At 32.3% G+C, this 21,961-nt stretch overlaps 4 protein-coding genes and 2 non-coding genes across 6 annotated transcripts in view; 5 read left to right on the plus strand and 1 right to left on the minus strand.

The window, feature by feature from the left end:
- The window catches only part of LOC125070761 (EF-hand domain-containing protein 1-like), a 69,583-nt gene that overhangs the window by 22,454 nt on the left and 25,168 nt on the right, over positions 1–21,961 (minus strand). The window contains exon 5 of the mRNA XM_047680720.1: positions 704–867. Within this exon, the coding sequence (XP_047536676.1) occupies positions 704–867 (164 nt within the window). The remainder of the gene's footprint in view (positions 1–703; positions 868–21,961) is intronic.
- On the plus strand, positions 2,057–2,130 carry Trnan-guu. The gene has a single exon. It is a non-coding gene; the product is annotated as a tRNA-Asn (tRNA).
- On the plus strand, positions 4,620–5,204 carry LOC125070817 (microsomal glutathione S-transferase 1-like). The gene has a single exon (XM_047680807.1). It carries the CDS (start codon positions 4,728–4,730, stop codon positions 5,178–5,180), a length of 453 nt encoding a protein of 150 aa, XP_047536763.1. The 5' UTR covers positions 4,620–4,727; the 3' UTR covers positions 5,181–5,204.
- On the plus strand, positions 5,350–6,171 carry LOC125070810 (microsomal glutathione S-transferase 1-like). Its single transcript, XM_047680794.1, has one exon. The coding sequence runs from the start codon at positions 5,542–5,544 to the stop codon at positions 5,992–5,994; it is 453 nt and encodes a 150-aa protein (XP_047536750.1). The 5' UTR covers positions 5,350–5,541; the 3' UTR covers positions 5,995–6,171.
- Positions 13,975–14,048, plus strand: Trnan-guu. Its single transcript has one exon. It is a non-coding gene; the product is annotated as a tRNA-Asn (tRNA).
- On the plus strand, positions 19,339–20,322 carry LOC125070828 (microsomal glutathione S-transferase 1-like). Its single transcript, XM_047680817.1, has one exon. It carries the CDS (start codon positions 19,563–19,565, stop codon positions 20,004–20,006), a length of 444 nt encoding a protein of 147 aa, XP_047536773.1. The 5' UTR covers positions 19,339–19,562; the 3' UTR covers positions 20,007–20,322.

Below are 21,961 nucleotides of genomic sequence, written 5' to 3' on the forward strand. Positions count from 1 at the left end.
TTAATCGCCTTACTGACATAATAACCAAGATAATGGTATATAATAATCAAGCAAAGCAATAATAAAATAATAACGAGTGGAGATTAACGTCATAAAGACAAAAAATCATCATAATTTTAATTTATTTAGTTACTAAAGTTGTATTATTTAAATAATATCATTAATTGCGCATTTTTTTACTATTCTGAAAGTATAAGTATTAAAGTATTAATAAATAAAATATTAACACATTACTCTAATTTTAAATAAATGAAAAACAATTTTTTTTCCAAAATAGCCACCCGGTTGCAAAAGGTCACAGCCGCGCATAGAGATTGGCATTGTAACAATATTAACTGTTCCTTTAATTCCTTTGCCGCCTTGTGCCGCCAGCCTTGAGAAGTAAGATATCCCTTGTGCCTGTACTTTGGCTCACTCACCCTTTAAAGTGGAACAAAGCAATGCTTAGTATTGTTTGGCTTTAGTATATGTGATGAGTGGGTGATACCTATTCAGACGGACTTGCACAAAGTCCTACAACCAAGTAAACATAAGTAGAGTTACAGCCTGTAAATATCCCACTACAGGTGAACAGGTCTTCTTGAACATTGAGAAGGCTTGGCGCTTATTCCACGTTGCTTCTCCACTGGTGGTGGATACACATTTGACAGAATTAAAGTAAACTAAACTAAACCAGAATCAAATTAAGTTGTTTTAAACTTACGTCAATACTTTTCCTTCGTATTCCAGAAATCTTCTCAATCGATCGTCGTGTGTTTTACTTATTTTTGGTGGCTGCACAGATTTCCAGCGTTCCCTCTGAGTGTAAGAATCCACAGGTAATTCTTCCTCCTTTGATAGTTCTATGCCTTGAGACTCAAGCCACTCCTGTGAAGTAAACTCATAATATAAATTCTTTTTATCTTCTTGATATCTCGTTACATTGAGCTTACTTTACTTATTTTTCATACTTTAAATGATAGACTGAAGCTCATAAAAACAGCCAAGATTCAGGATTGTCGTTTGCATACAAAATTTTAACGCATAACAAGCCTTTGCAGATCTTTTCATGAGCTCCTCAATGACGCCGTTGGATTGTAAACTGCTAGAGATACCATAGAATCTACATGACAGTGAAACACGTTAACGATATACGATTACGATAACGGTATACGATTTTATTAGTTTTAGTAAAGAGCAGCTGCACTTTACATTATAAGTGGTAATCATAGTATTCCATTCTTCCTGAATCCAACATTGAACGCAGCGACCGCTTTTTCTTTAAAATCAAAAATATACCGTATTCAAGTACCCTAAACTGAAGACAGAAACTGTCGAGAAACTTAGTAACTACTACTACTATTTCTATCAATGTTGTCTAATGACTAACCTCTTGCTCTACACTTTTCTTGAACCTTGATTTTTTAATGTGATTATAGATTAATCAGTCATAAATGTTTTTGCCTTGCGCATTGCTTAAACAACTAGCATTATGATAGATTGATAACTTATTGTTTGGTATATGAGCATATATTTCAATGATTTGAAACGTCGTATTTAGATGTGCACAAAATAAAACTGGTTAAATTTGGCCAAAAAGATGTGCGAACTTGGAAAGACACGCGACTCATTGTTATAAACATCTAAAACTGTCGGTACTTGTAATAAGTGTATGGTCCAGATCGAACAGGAAAAATTAGGCAATTTCACTACTTTTCCTTAATACCATTTTTATATTAGCAGACTTTAAAAATTTAAACTACTAGATCTAACCTACAGCTTTTTAAAACGCTCATTAAAGTCAGATTAACTATATATCTTTGGCCTCAATTGCGACTGGCCAATGACAAACGTTGACGTAATATGCAACCAATGAGCGTTCAGAATTCAGTCAAATTACTAAATCTGACTTTTAACATTACAGAAATTGGCGTTTAAAATATAAAATTTAAGATATATATAATATTTAGGCTGACATTGGAAAAGTATTTTTATGGAAATATTGTATCTATAAAAAATTATAAAAATATGTCACAATATCCGCTCCTGATGACAAAATTAGATTCATTTCTCATATGCCTCCGTGGCGCAATTGGCTAGCGCGTTCGGCTGTTAACCGAAAGGTTGGTGGTTCGAGCCCACCCGGGGGCGATATATTTTTATAACTAAGAAATTATTTTAACAATAAAATAAAATATAATTCCGAATATTTTTCCATAACAATTATGATAAACAGTATATTATAAATGATGATATCATTATGTAATTAAAATCTATGCATACAATTCTAAAATGTTGCTAGCATTTACAAAAGATAACTTAAAAAACGCAATCACTGTAAGAATTATATAATTATTAAATGAACCGTTCGTTATACGGAACCCAAGTAAAGTATTAAGTGATCACTGGTGTTAATATTTCATCTACTGCTCGGCTGTAAAGGAAAGCATCGTAAGTTAAATTGCATATGCCGGACGAAATTCTACGAAATGTGTATCCAATCCGCACCGGAGCAGCGAAATAATATTGGAATAAACTCAAAGATTCTTAATGAACCACTTGGCATGTAAAAGCTGAAACATTTTTCACTAAAAAAATAAAAGAAATAAGATGAACCAAAACAAAATAACGTACAAGCAAACAGTACATTAGAATACGTGATCAATCTAGATATCGGTCGAAAAGTTCCATTAAATAAACACATCGATATACCGGCAGCGAATAACTTAACAAAACAAATGAATTTACGTCATATGATCTTGATATAGGTCGCCTTATAGCCGTAACGTACAGCCAGCTTCGGTTCGAGACCGTGTTTACACGATGCCATTCGATAGGACTGATTGCTCTATCGAATGGATTTAAGGCGATATACGATCACAACAATAATAAGAGGATCACCATAGTATAGCAATAACTGCTCGTATTGAATTTGTAATGCCAAGGTGTTAAACCATAATTTACCATAGTTAAAATATATTTTTATTGTAAAACGTATGTTATATAAGTTTTTAATTTTACTAACTGTCTTCATTACCTCCATTTGATTAAATAAAATGTAATTAATAAGATAATATATAAAATATAATCGACATTTTGTTGTATATTATCTGTGGGCTTAAGGCGTACGTACAAAATATACTGACCATGGTCTTCATTGGATGGTATTTTGTCAGTTAAAATGTATATCAGTTATCAAAAACCTGACCTTGATCTCATTTCATCAATTTCGATATTTTGTGATAATTATTATAATCTTATTGTTCATTGTTTGTTGTATAGCGTTGATGTACGTATCTGAATTAAACCGTTCCTAAACTCTGATATTATGCTAAGAATACCTACGTTAAAAATAGTTCCATTAATAAATTGAATAAAATCCATATAACGAACATACATACTTTTACGCTTGTATTTATTCCCTTGATAAATAAAACAAAAGAAAATTTAGCATTTTATCAAATCTATGCATAGGTATCTTTTAGAAGTAATAACTAAGCGATGAAGATTAAGTTTTGGGGGCACGTGATTGTATTTATGAGTGTACCTACATTGATTTTTTTAACGGTAAATTTTTTCCGGGAATTTAGGAAGGAAATAAAAAAAAGAAAAGTTAATTTCAATAGAACATTAAGTAACACTTTACATATAATCTATCTAAATTTATAGTATTCATTTGTTTTAAATTACAAATTGAAATCACAATTACTGTAAAATCAGTTGTATATTGGTAAAAGCAATTAATTTCAAACTTCCATTTCATGGAATCGGAGGATGAAAGAGCTTCGTGTAAATATTGCTTGTTTACGCGATCGAATTTTCGAGAATTCGCTTTGCACACCGCATAGCGCTAGTTCTCGGCAAATACTCAAGATAATGGTTACTTGAAAAAAAAAATGAGTACTTTAGTTTGTTCAGAAACATTTATTTACTTTAACTAAAATTAAGTTATACAAAAAGTTGCTATAATAACTTAATCATTTTTTTTATATGGAGGATACTTTTATAGAGTCAGAATCTTACCGAAAGCGTCCCCATGGTTATGATAAACCTATTATAATTCATCATTTGCTTCCATTAACGAAACAATCTTTTTTTTAAACGTATATAATAACCACCCAAAAATAACATAGCAATAACATAATACTAGAACTACAAGTACTAATACAGAAAGCTTAAAATAGTTCGAAACGTTAAAATAATAGATAAAATTTACCAAACGTGTCGACTTAAAAAAGCTTTCTATCATAATATATTCAAATATCTATAAAATGGATTTGGACTCCAAAGCAAGTACTAATTTAATATCGTATAGTTAAACATTATCATTGAAATATTGACACAATACAATTATATCCTATGTACACTTCTTAACACTCGGACACATTTTTGTAAGATGTTTTGTTTATTTTTTATGAATATTTTTGATTATACCATCTTTAAACTAGTATGTATAGAAGTAGGTACTTATAGAAATATGCGTGACTTCATTGACATTAATATATTAGGTATTTTAATTATAGAAAGCATTTGATAAATTAAGACAAGCGATAAAACAAGTGTAACTAGTATATTACTGTTTTACTATGTGATGGTTTAAAATATACAATAAAGTGTGTTCAATGAAACAACACTCAACAGCGCGGCAAATATACCGTTAAGAACCGGCTAGCGACGCGTGTGGAGTCAGAATATCGACATTCAAGTAACTGCCTTCTACGTGAGCGAGTGAGTTTTAAGCAAATAAAATGTCTGTAATACCAATATCAAATCCGGTAGTCCAATCGTATATTTTATATTCGGCGATATTAGCATTAAAGTTAATATCTGTATCGACTTTAACATCACTAGTGCGGATGACACGAGGGGTTTATTCAAATCCAGAAGATGCTAAGGCTTTGAGAGGCAAAGTTAAATTAGACGATCCAGCTGTAGAAAGGACTCGGCGCGCTCATCTCAACGACTTGGAGAATATTCCAGCATTTTGGATACTCGGAGCTTTGTACGTGACAACTGGACCGGTGGCAGCGTGGGCTACACTACTCTTCAGAGTGTACACAGTGAGCAGAATTATACATACAATTGTGTATGCAGTGGTACCTCTACCGCAGCCGACGAGGGCTATAGCTTACATAATTCCCACTGTTATCATGTGGTATATGGGTATTCAAGTTGTGTTATATTACATGAGCGCCTTGTAATTGTAATTTTGTTAACTATGGTTACATAACCTTGTTTTTTTATAATTCCTGAATTACAAAAACATTTCTAACAAAACCACGTTATGTTTTATTTATATTATTTTAATATGAATTTAATTATAGTAAAGATAATAAAATATTGCAAAATTTACGAAATCCTTTTATCACGATGACTTTGACATTTTAGAATTTACAAAATAAAGTGGTCAATTGTGTGACGCGTTGAACAATCTACCGGCGTCGACACTCGGTTGTATATCTATCGTATAACATTGAAGTTTCGTCCGTCGGGTCGATAGCACGCGCCGTGTCAGTTAATTCGCAAGCAAATCAATTCGGTTATTATCGCAAAATATTAAACATGGTGCCTGTTACGATAGCTGAACCGGCGGTACAATCGTACATTCTGTACTCAGGTATCTTAGCTCTTAAAGTACTGGGCATGGCAGTGTTGACGGCGAGACAACGATACAGGAAGAAGGTATTCGCAAACGAAGAGGACGTTAAGAAGACTAAGGGAATCGTGAAGTTCGATGACCCCGACGTTGAGAGAGTCAGACGAGCTCACTTGAATGACTTAGAGAATATCCCTGTGTTCTGGGTATTAGGTGCGTTGTACTTGACTACAGGACCTTCCAGTGCACTGGCTACTCTCCTGTTCAGAGTGTACACCGCGGGCCGTGTCTTACACACCATCGTGTACGCCGTCAAACCCCTGCCTCAACCAGCTCGTGGTATCGCATATGGAATTCCATATTTAATCAAGTGGTACATGGGATTCAAAATTATATCTCATTACTTAACTGCACTATAAAAGTATTCATATAGTTTCGCTAATATTAAATAAATAGTTCTTTGTGTTATTCCTAAGTTTGATATCGTCACTCACCTCACTTCCGCATGATAAAATAGTGATAATATACATAGGTCGCAGTTTATAATGATGTATTTTGTTGAGCAAATAAATAAGTATTAAAGGTGTATTTATAAACAGTCGTAATTTATTCTCTTAATCATTCGTATTACAAACTTCAATAATATACCGTTAATAATACCATTTTAGCTCCAAATTTGTAACGAATATCTCCACATTTTTTAGTTATTTTAAATAATGCGTATGTTTTACTGTTTTTTTTTTCATTATTTATTTACGACCATGACCATGAATCGTCATGAATTTACGTAATCACTGTCCTTATAAACGCTTGTTATACATCCATTCAAGCAGCGCCGTCGAAGAAGTATTCTCGTAATATAAATGGCCGGTTATGTCTATCTCGCTCTTTCACTATCGCTGTTTACTTCACACAGCACACATATGTACGTGTGAAGCAGTACCGCCTCGACTGAATCTTAATAAATTATGCAGATACTAGCTGTTCGTCCTGACTTCATCCGAGTGAAAAAAAAACTTGCCAATTGCAGCGCCATCAACCGGGTCCAACCTAAACTCTACATATACCCAAAATACAAAAAAACAGCCTAACCGTTTTTAGTTTACACACTGACTAAAAATTTATACATATAAACATATTGATAACAGCACTATAGATATATATATAAATACAATCTTTATTGATAGCATTTTATTGTGTGCACACATATAAAAACATACAATGATACCGTGAATAAAATCACACAAACGAAACAATAGCCAACTATTTATAGTAACTTTGTGGTAGATAACTGATGTTTAAGTGGTAGCTTGACGGGCCACAGATCATGAGGTCAGGGTTCAAATCCCGCGCCTCGGCCAATAATAATTACTAGGTATAATACAGGTTTATTTTAGTAACACAGCTCGACCTTGTAAGATGGTATTGCATTCCGTGCATCGAACAGCATTATAGTCCTGAATATTACTCCAGACGTGTTACATTGCCACGCCGTCGGACTATAAGAAAGAAAGAGAAAGAAATAAAAAGTGCACCTGTGTTCGCGTACACACACACACCAGTGTATTTTCATAACCTCTGAGTGAGTCAGTCTTGTCCGAAATTAGGAAGAAAGACATCATCAAAGACAATACTTAATTTTATAAGCTCTATGGTAAAGAAAACAAAATATTAAAAAATGGTATAAAGATGAAAATCGATATCTTTAAAATATCCATGACGGTAAAAATATCACAGAAAGTTATTAAATGTTAAAAAAAGTGTTTTAATTATTGCGAGTATCGAGTTGTCATTACTTTTTAATTTTGTCTTTTGTGTTATATATTATGTATCAATACAATGTTGTCTGACTGATTTATTGTAATTACGCACGCACTGCCTAAACTACAAAATATAGAATTAAATATCATGACATTTTTCGACATTTTGATTTTAATTTGCTAAACATAATTAGTTTCAATTGATCAGACCGTACAATGTGTCTATCGCAAGATCGTTTTGATTAAAATGTACTTATAGATAAATAGTAAGGTTGGTGTTGCTATCGTAGTATATTTTTATATTCTGATAAGATTGGAAAGAACACGCGGATAAATGTTCGTATACCACAACTATATTTTTATTTACCGTGTCTATGGTCTATGCCTCATGTGAGTCAATAGTCAGAGAGTATCATCTATGCAAGCGCGTTCCATCATAAACAGGATCCGTTCTTAACACCTATCAAGTAGTCTATCACGTAGGCTCAGGTATTGTGTTGTGACCGTTCATCCTTAGTTCATTCATAAAATCCATATTCCATAAAAATATGCACTACTACAGATCAATTCATTATTTATAAAACAAGTACAGTAAACGTTACTAGTACAATAAAAAGAAAGCAACTTCACAGAAATCAGGCGCATTCATGATCGTGATCGTGAAATTATATCTAGATCAAGACAGTATTGTTTGGAGGTTTGACCAACAGAGTGCTGGGTTTGAGCTTGATAATATCAAAAATTGACTGCCCTTGGATTTTACAAGACAATCTCGGTCAAGATCTAAAAATCCTATCATATTAGTTATAACGTAATTGAACAACGACGACGGACGGACGAAATATTTATCAGATTTTTGTAAGTATAATATTATTAATGATTTAAATAAGTAGTTAATGAACTAATTTTGTAGTATAAATACAGATATATTAATGAAGAACTACACAGATATATTATTGAAAAAATTGCATGGAATATGATCATCTAAGGATTGTTTATCTTTACTGCCTCTGACTGTAATTCTGTAGCGTGGCCGTATTCAACGCCTAACTGTAGCAACGACGTACATATGCTTGTTGACGACAGCAGAGAATAGATAGTAATTGCAATTCATCAGCCTAACACCTGGCAAAGATTGATTGATGAAAATACGTCGGAACCAAATGCGCAACTTCCGAATAACTCATATGACGAAATTACTGATATACCTTATAAGAAATTAACATAATTTAAAATAGGAAATTATATTTTATATATTTTTTTTTTAGCATTAGCAGCCTGTAAATTTTCCCACTGCTGGGCTAAAGGCCTCCTCTCCCTTTGAGGAGAAGGTTTGGAGCATATTCCACCACGCTGCTCCAATGCGAGTTGGCGGAATACACATGTGGCAGAATTTCGTTCAAATTAGACACATGCAGGTTTCCTCACGATGTTTTCCTTCACCGCCGAGCACGAGATGAATTATAAACACAAATTAAGCACATGAAAATTCAGTGGTGCCTGCCTGGGTTTGAACCCGAAACCCGAAACCCGAAACCCAGGTGTTCTAACCACTAGGCCATCTCGGCTCATATTTTATATAACTGATTTTAATTATTAATTTAGTTAATTTACAAACTAGCTGTGCCCGACTTCGTGCGCGTTTGAATTTAATAATAAAGCGTGACTTAATTATTATTTTACATATAATTCTAAAATAAAAGTAGCCTAAGTTACTCCTTATTACATCAGCTATATGCCAGTGAAAATCCCGTCAAAATCGGTTCAGCCGTTCCAGAGATAAGCCGGAACAATCAGAGAGACAGACAAAAATTGTAAAAAATATTATTTAGGAATATGTACCGTGTATACATACATATGCATTTAGTAAAACGCGGTTATTTTAATATTACAAACAGACACTCCAATTTTATTATATGTATAGATAATTATCGCATACGACTCAAGCACACAATATTTTGCATTGATACTATGCTAGATGAATCATGCCAAGATCTACTTTACGAAGTTTCAAGTTCACAATCAAGGATTTAACAAATTGTTTCATTTAATATTTGCATCCTACTCGTAACATAACATCACAAATACTAAATTGCTAGAACACGAATAACTCGTTTTACTGGTTTATGGTTCAAAGCAGCTTGTTATAAACAAAATTATTATACGTATTTTTAAGTCGATTAACGTTCGCTCAGCGAGCGAAATACGACTACAATCAGTATTGTACATTTGACTTAAAGAAACTTATATGAAATTGGAAATTTTATCATACATCTTCCTTTGCAAATTTTCAAAATACCAATTCGACACGGACTTCCTCGAATGAATCAATTAATTTAGAACCAGTGTCACTTGGGATGGCGTTATTCTAATGATATTTCATACATCCTTATTTGTTCAGGCATATTCAAGTTACGGAATAAACATATGTACTTACATACATAGCGTGCATACATCATGAACCATTTTTAGGGATCATCGTGTAAAAATTGTATCAAACTGTTTTGTCTTGTCTATATAGAATATGGTTAAGGCGAAGTGGATCGGGCACGTTGATATTGCCCGATAGGTTGCAATTCTATCCAAGTCACGCAAATACTACATGAATATATATTTGTGTTTACAACTCTTGGCGGTAAAGGAAATCCATTGCACGTATTGAATGAAATTCTGGTAGACGTGTATTCGCCAATCCACAATGGACTTGTGATAGATTAACTTCGGTATCCATCTATTACACGGAATAAATCTTTATCCAGGAAACAAGACATTTACAACCAATGACAAACCATCTTATATATTAATAGCGTAAGCCAATTTTTGTCCCAGTGATAGGACGATAGCTACACATAAAAAATCGGTTATAGCCTCATTTTGAAGAGCTCAAGTCATAGATGTGCAGAAAAATAAACAGGATTCTTGATTGCAAGTTATTAAATTGTTATAATTTAATAAAGAATTAAATTTAGAGAGCGAAAAAATGTTACTGGCCACGCTTTCTAAAGCGGCGCTTTCTATGGATATATAAAAAAGAATGTAAATCGTGCGATCAGACGTCGTCAGTTTACAATGAAATTAAATAACAAAAACATTGCCTGAACATAGATTTCGAAATTTGTAAAAATCTGTTGAAGAAACGAGAAGTTTCGCGTGCGACCCACTTAAATAATTTAATTTAAATACAGGAAAATTTAAAACACGAATTAAATACAATAGACGCCAAATTTGCTGACATATTTTTTTTAATTTAAAATAAGGTTATATGTAGGTAAGTGTAAAAATACTGTCACAAAACACGCGATCATTACACAATAAAAAAAAAATCAATGAGTATAAAACAATATGCGGTTATGTGTTTGAATAAACTGAATCGTTTTGGTGTGTATTTATGCAGAGTCAGAACTTGGTGAGTATAGAAATATTTAGACATTTAAATTATACGGCAGCTGACTTTTTAGTACAAACAAAATCAATAAAGCTTTTGATTTCATAAACTTTTATGTTTTGTTTATTATACATTTGTTGTATCCGTCTTTCTATAAAACCTTTATATTTAAAATGAAACAACGTAACACCTAACAAGTAAATCCAATCGCACTGTATATTGATAAAACGCTAATAAACAAAATTTGCCATCGACTAAAAATAGGTAAAAACAGAACTTTCTCGAAATTAGCAAAATTTTCGGAGCACTTCATCACACAGTTTCTCATTTTCTTTCTTCGTTTTCAGTTTTCTGCGCCTATTTCTTATTCGATTATTATAGATTTTAAATCAAAGTATAAGAAATAATTGGATAGGAATTCCACATTAATTTCCGTAAAGGTGAGCTTAGTCGCAACGGTGATAGCAAAGAGGTTTAGCGCTTAGTAAAATTCTGTTACTAGATAATACATGCATGCATGCTTGCTTTTATGCGTTTTGAACCGCTAATGTAGGTAAGTACTTTAATTATAATGTTATACATTTGTGATTAAAATGTATGTTCTCATAGGATTTTTTAATCATATACCTATATAGGTTACATAAATTTGGGAACCTGGATTGATGACTTCACAAGGACAAAAACTACTGTTTTTGTATAAGACATATAGACTGGTATACGTGTCGAAACCATAACTTTATTTAAATTTATACGTCGTGGGACATCAGTATCAAATCTTATCAACACAAAAAATATATAATTTTAAGTGATTTCCGTTAATGGAAATTTCCATTAACTTTTTGTCATTTGGACAAGTATTTTCAGAGATTTCGAAAGCATGGTGAAAAAACAAGTGGGGCGTGTAGTGAGTACTGACGGATAAATCGCTTTGCTCGGTACTGTTTGTATTATAAGATTGGTTTTAATCTCAATATTTAAAGTATCATGATTACGGATGAAATTCATTCAGCCGAATGCGAAATCGGGTCGGGTAGCTAGATAAATCTAAAATGCGGGACGAAAGTAAGCAGTCCTACAATGTTACATTGGAGTGCAGCTGTTCAATTGAAAATAATTAAATGTATGTTGCTATTCACATTTGAACTTTATTTTGGACTCATTCAGCATGCTGTCGATTCGCTTGAGACGTTTTCTTAAATTTATTTGTGCGATAGTATCGATACTATCGATAGCTCTCCGTGAGCAATACTATCGATAGTGCCAATACTATCGATACTATCGATAGTTTTGATCAATACGATGCTATCGATAGTACTATCGATATCCTGAATAGTTTTCGAGGTCAACTATCGATAGTCAAACTATCGATAGTTCTGCAACGCTGGAGTAAACGCCTATCTAAGCTTTACTATAATTTATAACATGAATAGGTAACAAATAAAACAAAGACGTAAAAAATCTTGATCGACAAACCGAGGTAAAAATTATTAAACGGTTTTATTTTTGTCAATTAATAATTTATATAAGAACTAGCTTATCCGCCCCAACTTCACATGGGTACAATAAGGGTCTATATACAAATATACAAAAAGATATACACTATGTTCGGCTTGGAGGTTTGTGATTCGCGGTTTATATGCATGTTCTATACACATAAACCTTCCTCTAAAATATCTCTATTTATGAAAATCGCATTAAAATCAGTTGCGTACTTTAATAGATCTAAGCGAACAGAAGGCAGGAAGCGACCGTGTTTATTCTATGCAGAGATATACAAATTTAAAAACATAACACAGCTGTAATAACATCAAATTCAATTTGAAAACAAATTAATGTAAATTATTTTATTCTTTCATAACTTTATTTGCATTATTAATCTATATAAATAGAAATGAATGGTTTATTGTTTGTCTTCTATGAGTTTCTAAGCCATTGATCCGTTTGATATGAAAATTTTTAGGGTTTTTTGTCTACATGAATATTATTATTTATGCTTGTCCGTAATTATAAACATTTATGAAAATCCTTATTCTACTCGTGCGCAAGCGAGACGGGTAGATATTTTGTTTATATTATTACAAATTTCACTTACAAACAAAATACAGATTTAAATAATTATGCAATGAATATTGCAATGCCTTATAAATATTGCATAAAAATCATCATCATCCTGCCCTCATCCCAATTTTATTTGGGGTCGGCGCAGCATGTTTTCTTCTTTCATCCTTATCTGTCTGACGTCATCTCACAAGTAACATTCTTTCACACAATCCATCCATCCATCGTTTCTTTGGTCGCCCCTTTCCTCTATAGATATCCATCCATGTTCATCCTCAAGAATTTATTGCATAAAATAATAATTTTAAAATCAACTTACAAACTTTGTAAACACCAACGAAATGCGCTTATTGTTGTAATAGATATTGAGAGGCTCGAACATACATTAGTAATAACGATAATTTTGTGACAGTTTAATCTGAAACCAATTGCAACATTGAATGTGATGCATCGTAATTTAATTCTGGAATTTCATTAAATCATTATAAGAATTAATTTTATCACAAATAAACCATCGCGACAAAACACACAATCTTAAAGTCAGACGAGTCTAAAAATAAAGAAAATTATAATGAATTATTTATTTTAAGTTTGAAGCATGATAAAGAATAAACATTCTCCTTAGCTCACAGCAGCAATTTTTTTAATTAAAAAATATAAATGAGTTAATAGACTAGAACTGTTATAATATTTGTTTAATGGTTAAGTCAGGAGAAATTCCAACGGGCTTCTCCAATGCGACTTAGTGAATACTGCATACTGTAGAAGATTTTCCCCTAACAAGTGCAGGTTTCCTCTGAATTATAAGTATATATGAAGCGAATAAAAAACAGTGGTGCTTGCCGAGGCTTGAACCCGCAATCTTCGGTTAAGATTGATGTGTACTATCCATTGGACCATTGGCTCTTTAAAATGCTTTTAATTAAAATTAAATTTAAAACTGCTTTAGTTTCCTACCGAATAAAGTGAAGCAAATATTTCTTATCACAAATAAACATCTATGCGGGTGAACCAAACAACAACCTTGTTATAAATACATATTATGTCCATATAATAATATGTTATTTTTATATGACACATGTATTGTAATATTCTTATTTTATTTTTTTTAATCTAATTTTATAAATATCAACTAATTAGTATTCATACTAATTCAAAACGTCTTCCGATGACTAATTTCGATCATGTCATCAGAAGCCTCCGTGGCGCAATTGGCTAGCGCGTTCGGCTGTTAACCGAAAGGTTGGTGGTTCGAGCCCACCCGGGGGCGGCAAACTTTTTTTTCTTTGTATTTAATTATTTCATTATATTGGAAAATAATTTACCTATTTTTAAAAAGAGAAACATTTTGTATGCTATAATTAAAAATTTTATCTTAAATAAACCGATCGAGAGAATAATAGCTATCGACTAAATATTATCTACCTTTTGCCCATAAAATATTTAATATTTATACGAACATAAAGAGATGCGACCAATTTATTTATAATATTGTAATAAAAATACCTTTTATAGAAAATGTGTAAGTATTTACGACTATCTATAAAAGCATTTTTATTAACTTCAGGCGAATTTCATTCACAATGAAAGACGGCTCGCGGCATCTCTAGAGTGCCCACGAAAAATCGCACATTACCACATAACTGATTTTAACTTTTTTCTGTTTGAATAAAAAGAAAAAATAAAAAGACGTACAAAATGATTATTGCATAGTATAAAACAACGTCTCTTACTGTTGTCTGTCCTAGATGCTTAGATCTTTAAAATTACAGAACGGATTTTGGTTTGTTTTTTTTAATAGATAGATTGATTCAAAAGGAAGGTTTATATTCATAGTACATGCACAATATAGTAGAGAAACATTGATAATTTTAGAGGTTTCTAAAGTAATGTTGTAAATAAATACATTAAAACGCAAGGACATAGACTGTTTGTATTGTCTAATGACTGAAAAACTCTGAACGTTGTAAGACATTCTGTAGTATATTTAGTATCAGCATTGTACCCGTGCGAAGCCGGGCGGGTCGATAGTAAACAATATAGAACAAATTTCGCAACTGCATAAAGATATAAATGACACTAGATGGCGCTCGCGGCGTCACGGGTCGTCAGTTGATAGGCAAATCTAGAATTAATAATATGTCTATGTCCATACTTGGAGTTCAAGCAAACTTCATACTAAATTTTATCAAATGCGGTTCATTGGTCCGTGAAAGAGCAACAGACAGACAGAGTAACTTTCGCATTTTATAATATTAGTAATAAATGTTTCACCTTTTTGTATTCATTTAAATAGGAGTAAACGTTGTAAACTACACTAAGAGCGTGGAAAAATTAATATAAATGTTTATTGTTTTTTATTTTACGTTGTTTTCATTAGCAAGGCGTATTCTCTACAAAAAAAAACATAAGATGATACATCTATTCCTATTAAAACTCTAAGGCGGAGTTGTTTGTGTATTTGTGTATTTATAAATTTTGCGCGGGCAAAGCCGCAGGTTCAGCTAGTATATGATAAGTTTGTATCTACCCAGTCGTACCTGCAGAAAGCCCTACCACAAAGTATATATAAGTATACTATGACTGTCACACTGTAGGATCGCAATGTTTAATAATACCAGTGCTAGTATATATTTAGTAGCTGTTATCACTTAACAGATATGCAACAATCAACAAAGATTAGACACGATACACATTACAATTCCAACAGCGAGCAAATCTATCTGTAGATTTAAACAAAGCGTAGTTCTGATTGAAGATTATATCAAATGTTGTATTATTACCTATTGTAAGTAGCGCTGTAATATAGGTTTCCTCACGATGTTTTCCTTCAACGCCGAGTATGAATTATAAACACAAATTAAGCACATGAAAATTCAGTGGTGCTTGCCTGGGTTTGAACCCGCAATCATCGTTTAAGATGCAAGCGTTCTAAATAATCTAACTTGTATTTTTCTTATTTTAATCATCTCACGCACACTAATATATCTTGTAAACATGAGTGTCACTCAATATTAATGAACCCCGGTAATTAAACGAGGATAGGCACGTTCTTGAGTGAATAGATCTATGAGGATCAGCTTTGTACCAAAACAATGTCTTTGTAAGAGTTATAAACTACTTCCATGGGTATCATTAAATACACTGGCTCAGTCACTCTTTAAAACAGAAAAAAAAGTATTACAGATTAACGGTAAAAATTAATGAGAGGGTTATGTCTTAACATCGGTATAAATTAATATGGTATTTACTCTAAGAATATTCTCTTTGAAGCTCGGACAGTCCACAGACGTGAATTCATGTTTGCATGATAGAATTCGATATGGCAATCAGAAGGTAATCTATTCGTCAAAGCTAACAAGGGGATTAGGTTTGAGGATGGCACAGGAACAAATCTATATAGGTGTAAATGGGTTTAACCGTTATCACAAATACGTTAATAACGAATTAATATAGCAAAATGATGATATTACTATAAGTATTTGAAACGGGACATTTACCATGTTTATTTTTTTCATTTGGTGGAGCTCGATATTTCGACATTATCTACGAATGTCATGTTCACGTGACTAAAGACTTGCGGGTAGATGTTGACGGCTTTAGAAGTGTCCAGTATTCCGTTTCAAATACTTATAGTAATAAAAATACTATGTTCATTTAAAATGATGATATGTTTAAAATCCGCTACAGCTATTTCGTTATTAATAAATTTCATATGATCACAGTATACCTTAAAAAGATAAGAAAATCTTATTACGTGTTATTGTGACACATTAAATAAATGACATGAATATTATACTTAACATTGAAAACGGTATCCCTACTGATAAGATACCACAGACTATAACTGATTTCATCCAACGATTAAATTTGTAAATCTACGTTTTTCTTCTATCATTTAAACCATTTACACGTTTAGCAGGGGAAGGTAAACTATTAGTATACAATACAATGTCAATAAGGAACTTAATACGCAAGTTATATTCTATATTTTTCGAGTATAATAATAAATGAAGCACTAACTTCTGAAATGTTGGTCAACTCTCAAAATCTGATCGACATCGTCATCGGCTGAAATCGACCAGTTACTATTTAAATAAATTATTTATTATAATATCAGCGTTTCAGACACTGAAGCTATTTAGAACATCTCGAATTATTACAGTCATATCTTCATATATTGTATATTTTTTAAATTCCGAGTTTTTTTCTACATACTTATAATATGCTATTAAAAATGTATGTCAAAGTTTACGGGTTATAAGTACCGTAGGTATATTTTGTGATTACATTGTAACTATTCATTATAAACAACAATACTTCCCTGTATTTACTGTGGCGGATAGTATATTTTTATTTTTAGATAATTGATGTTTTTATAAGTAAATATGTTAATAATTGCACACATGCATATACAACAAATATTTAAGGCGAAAAATGAAGGTAGAAAAAAGGTGGACTAAAGCCCTACCACCAAGTAGTGTGCAAGTCCGTCTGGTTTAGTAACGGCCACACGTCACATTTTCTAACACTCAACAGTACCTACAGTACTTTGTACTGTTGTATTCTGATTTGAAGGATGAGTGAGCCACTGTTAACTTAGGCTCAAGGGACATAACATCTTCGTTCCAAGTCTTGTCGAAGCACAGGTGATGTAAGGAATAGTTAATAAACCCTTACTTATCATCGGGTGGGCAATTTGCTCGACCACCTATCAATTTTATGTACAAAAAAGAGTATTTGCTTAAATTTGAATTAAGAATGATTAGAAGCTGAAGCTATGTTGCTCAACCTAATATGACGAGATGATGAAATGACGATAGAATATAATATTAATGTAATGAATTCATAGTATCTTCTTCATTCAAAAATTATCTCATAAAAGGTCAGCGGGAAAAGACTACTGAAAACAATAAGACCACCTGTGCACACTCATTGTACTGTTGACTTTTTTTGCGCTGAATTTTGTAACATTAGCATACCCGGCAGACTGTTCTCTCCGTATGGATATACATGTGGAAGAATTTTATTGAAATGAAATATTTAAGTAGAGCTTGCCCGGACTTCTTTTACTTTTTCTAACCTCGGTCTGGGTTACCTCGGTGTCTAGGTAAACTTTCGTATTCTATTGAAAAAATGTTAAAATTACGATAGCACTATTTATAGTTTAATTTATTAAAATATTCACAATTCCACAGAATTCACACAAACAACTATTTAAAAGTAAAAACAAGTTTCAATGTACCGAGTTCTGTGTTTGATATGCAAATTGAGTTTCCTCGTTCCGTTGCTCCGAAAACCATTGAATTAACGAATGATTTCAGACACACGAGCTCAGTAACATTATTTGTACTTGTAACCTTTATCCGAATAATTTTACATTTTAATTTCTCCTTTACTCGACAGTTTTTCATTCAAATACGATTTTCAAACGTTACGTTTTCGTTAAATAATTTATTCATTGATATTATTTTTTTATAGCAAATGGTATGACAGTGCTTTAAGGGATAACCCGAATGTGACTACGTAACGAGTCGCGTTATTTTGATACCTATCTTTACTTATTTTGCAAAGTCACGATCGCACTATGATGGTGATTAATATACTATGATGATACACGCTTCCTGCGTAATAGTAATATTAACTCGTCCTATTTATTTTAATATGTGCACAAGTATCGCTGTGCAATATCCTCGTCGCTTAGGTGTAGGAATCTTATAGGACCATGCTGCTCCAGTGCTGGTTGATGGATAAACATTTGACAAACTTCTCTCATCTATAAAGGTTACTACACGATGTTTTCTTCAATTGCTGAACACGAGATCAATTATAAAAGGCGCGGTTGTACGGATTTGAACCCACATCATTAGGTTTAGAATCAAGTGTTACATCCACAGAGTCATCTCAGTTTCAATAAGCAGTAATCATACTAACAACGATGACGAAGCATTTCTGGGATCGAAGAGGCTATAAACATTTATACAATAATCGTCACGGCGAACAGTTCACTGTGACTTGGCATTAAAATATTTATAAAATGCCTGCGATATCGCTAACAAGCCCGTTGGTCCAATCTTATATCGTGTATTCGTCGATTTTGGCTGTGAAGTTGTTATCGGTGGGAATGCTGACGGGATTATTCCGATTAACTCGAGGTATTTTCACAAATCCCGAAGACGTGCAGGTTTTAGGAGGGAAAATTAAATTTGACGATCCAGTTATCGAAAGATCACGACGCGCTCATCTAAACGACTTGGAGAATATTCCAGCATTTTGGATACTTGGAGCATTGTACTTGACGACTGGACCGGCAGCAGCTTGGGCTACACTACTCTTCAGAGTGTACACAGTGTGCAGAATTATACACACCTTAGTGTATACAGTGGTCCCTCTACCGCAGCCGACGAGGGCTATAGTGTTTATAATAGGGTATCTTATTATGTGGTACATGGGAATCCAAGTTGTGTTTTATTACATAACAGCATTGTAATTTTTTTAATTTATACAATTTTCAAAGTGGTTATGGAAAGTTTTTTATTAGAATAAGTGGTAACATTTTATGTATACCTTTGTGTATACAAATTAATATTAGTGGTTATATATGTTTTATATTTAAAACATTTTTTTCATATACATATTATGGATATGAATCAGAATGATTTGCACTTCCATGAGTATATGGCCTGTATTTATAAGGAAGTCGAGTGTGTCATAGACTCAGTCCGAGAAACAAATAAGGATAACTTGTCGTTGATTTCGGAACTCTTTAATAATATTTAATAAGATGTGGTCAGAAGAACCAGCGTTCAAGTCTTATATCTTCTACTCAAGTATTCTTGGTATTAAAATAGTGATTATGGCAATATTGACGGCCAGAGTGCGATACAGGAAGAAAGTATTCGCAAATGAAGAGGACGCTGACAAGACTAAGGGAATAGTAAAGTTGGATGACCCCGATGTTGAGAGAGTCAGACGAGCTCACCTAAATGATTTGGAAAATATCCCTGCGTTTTGGATATTAGGTGCTTTTTACTTGGCCACAGGACCACCCAGCGAGTGGGCAACTCTTCTGTTTAGAGTGTACACGGCGAGCCGTGTAATACACACGATTGTGTATGCCATTAAACCCCTGCCTCAACCAGCGCGTGGCTTCGCATACGATATACCAAACTTTATTATGTTGTATATGGGAGTGAAAATTATATCTCATTTTAAAAATGCACTATAATTTGGGAACTAAGCTGTTACGTTAATGGTGTACGAAAAAAAATCAATTTCCGTAACTAGAGTTCTATTGGTGAATTACGGCCAATGTTATGGTAATCAATGTTGTTTAGAGAGTGGTTAGTCATCAATCATGTATTCTTCTTTCAAATGTCAAATCAATAATGACAGAAAGAATAAAACAATGTTTAAGTAAAGCCGTTAGTGTTTACAGCTGTGCGAATTTATAGGAATTCACTCACATCTCACTCGTGAAATCGTGATTATTAACTTACGATTAATAGCCATTTTGATACTTGCATCCTAGTTTAATAAATTAAATATCATTTTGATACGTGCATCCTAGTTTAATAAATTAAATATCATTTTGATAAGTGCATCCTAGTTTAACAAATTAAATATCATTTTCTTAAATATTACGTTCCGTTTCTGTAGTGACTTTCGAGTTTCGAGTATCTTCTAACAGAATACCCCACAGATTATAATCATTGTTAGTTAAAGCTTATAAAGAAGAACATTTTTTATAAATATATATATATATATATATATATTTATATAGCTTTAAATTAAATTTTACGTTTACTACAATATCTTATATAAATTTAACTTCTATATAATTAATTAATAGTACAGAACAATTTCAAAAACAAACTTTTATATGTATGCTGTTGGCTGTTGAAGAATTCTTTCGTGTATGATCAGGTCATCATTGTCATGAAAACGCATTCTCATCGGAACTAACACGTTACGTAAATTTTTAACTCTTTAATTACCTAAACAAGTAAAGATATCACATTAAATAAAATCATGTTATAAAAATAAAAACGTATACCGTTGTTATTGTTACACAATATATTCGATTAATATTACTAGTGCATTTTTAATCTGTCCTAAATACTGGGTAAATGATGACAATTATTCATAAACAATTTAATTTGTATTTATTATTATACCTCAGCACAAATAAATGAACACATTACCATGATTTCCTGTTTTTATTAAATGTATTTTGTATGGGAAAACCTATTGTAAACGCAATAGACGAGATAAATTACAATATTTAATATGGTAACATTTGACGAAACTATTCTATTTTAAATGAAATAGTTTCGTCAAATATTATGATCAAAGTCAAAGTCAAAGTCAAAGTCAAAGTCAAAGTCAAAGTCAAAAATCTTTATTCAATATAGAAGTGTTTACACTTGCTTATTGATTGTCAAAAATCTACCACCGGTTCGGAATTTAGCACCTCGGACCTGAGAAGAACCGGCGAAAGAAACTCAGCGGGATATATATATATATATATATATATATTTTTTTTAACCATTTTCCATGTAGGTACAATGATAAGTATGTTTTAGTTATTTGAAACAGCCTGGAGGCGATCATTTCATTCCCAAGGTGTGCAGTCAACTAAAATGTCATTAGTGTTGTAATATCGTTTAGCACACAAACGCTCTTTAACGACTCTTTTGAATTTTATAATTGAATAATTTTGAACGTTTTCTGGAATCCTGTTCAAAATATTTAAGATCGTAAAATAAAAATAATGCATTATGGCACTTTTTAATACTTCGATATAATAATGGTATTATGTTTGATATTGTATATTTCATTCATGGTGCCTACTAATAGTTGATATTTCTTTTACACATACCATATATACTATTCTTTAAACTAATGAATGTTTTTTCTATGAAAACGTATATTTTCTCACACGTAATAAACTTGTCTTTAAGCTGTAGGTAACAAGCGTAACAAGCTTGCGTTCGTTACATTTGTTTATAATGGATGTATCATAATATGTACTACAAGCGGAGTAAACATTTTTAAGAACTGTCGACATATTATTACTCTAAATTATTATGAATACATGACTTTATTTCTTAAATAGCTGCTACGGTGCTTGGTAAGCGAAAAAAAATTTAGTTTTTAGTTTTATTATATAATCTGTAAAGA

The sequence above is a fragment of the Vanessa atalanta genome, chromosome 2, assembly GCF_905147765.1.
Source record: "Vanessa atalanta chromosome 2, ilVanAtal1.2, whole genome shotgun sequence".
Taxonomy (NCBI): Eukaryota; Metazoa; Arthropoda; class Insecta; order Lepidoptera; family Nymphalidae; genus Vanessa; species Vanessa atalanta.

Excerpts from the sequence above, each read along its gene's own strand:
- LOC125070810 (XM_047680794.1), top strand. The coding sequence starts at position 5,542 with ATGGTGCCTGTTACGATAGCTGAACCGGCGGTACAATCGTACATTCTG.
- LOC125070828 (XM_047680817.1), top strand. The coding sequence starts at position 19,563 with ATGTGGTCAGAAGAACCAGCGTTCAAGTCTTATATCTTCTACTCAAGT.
- LOC125070817 (XM_047680807.1), top strand. The coding sequence starts at position 4,728 with ATGTCTGTAATACCAATATCAAATCCGGTAGTCCAATCGTATATTTTA.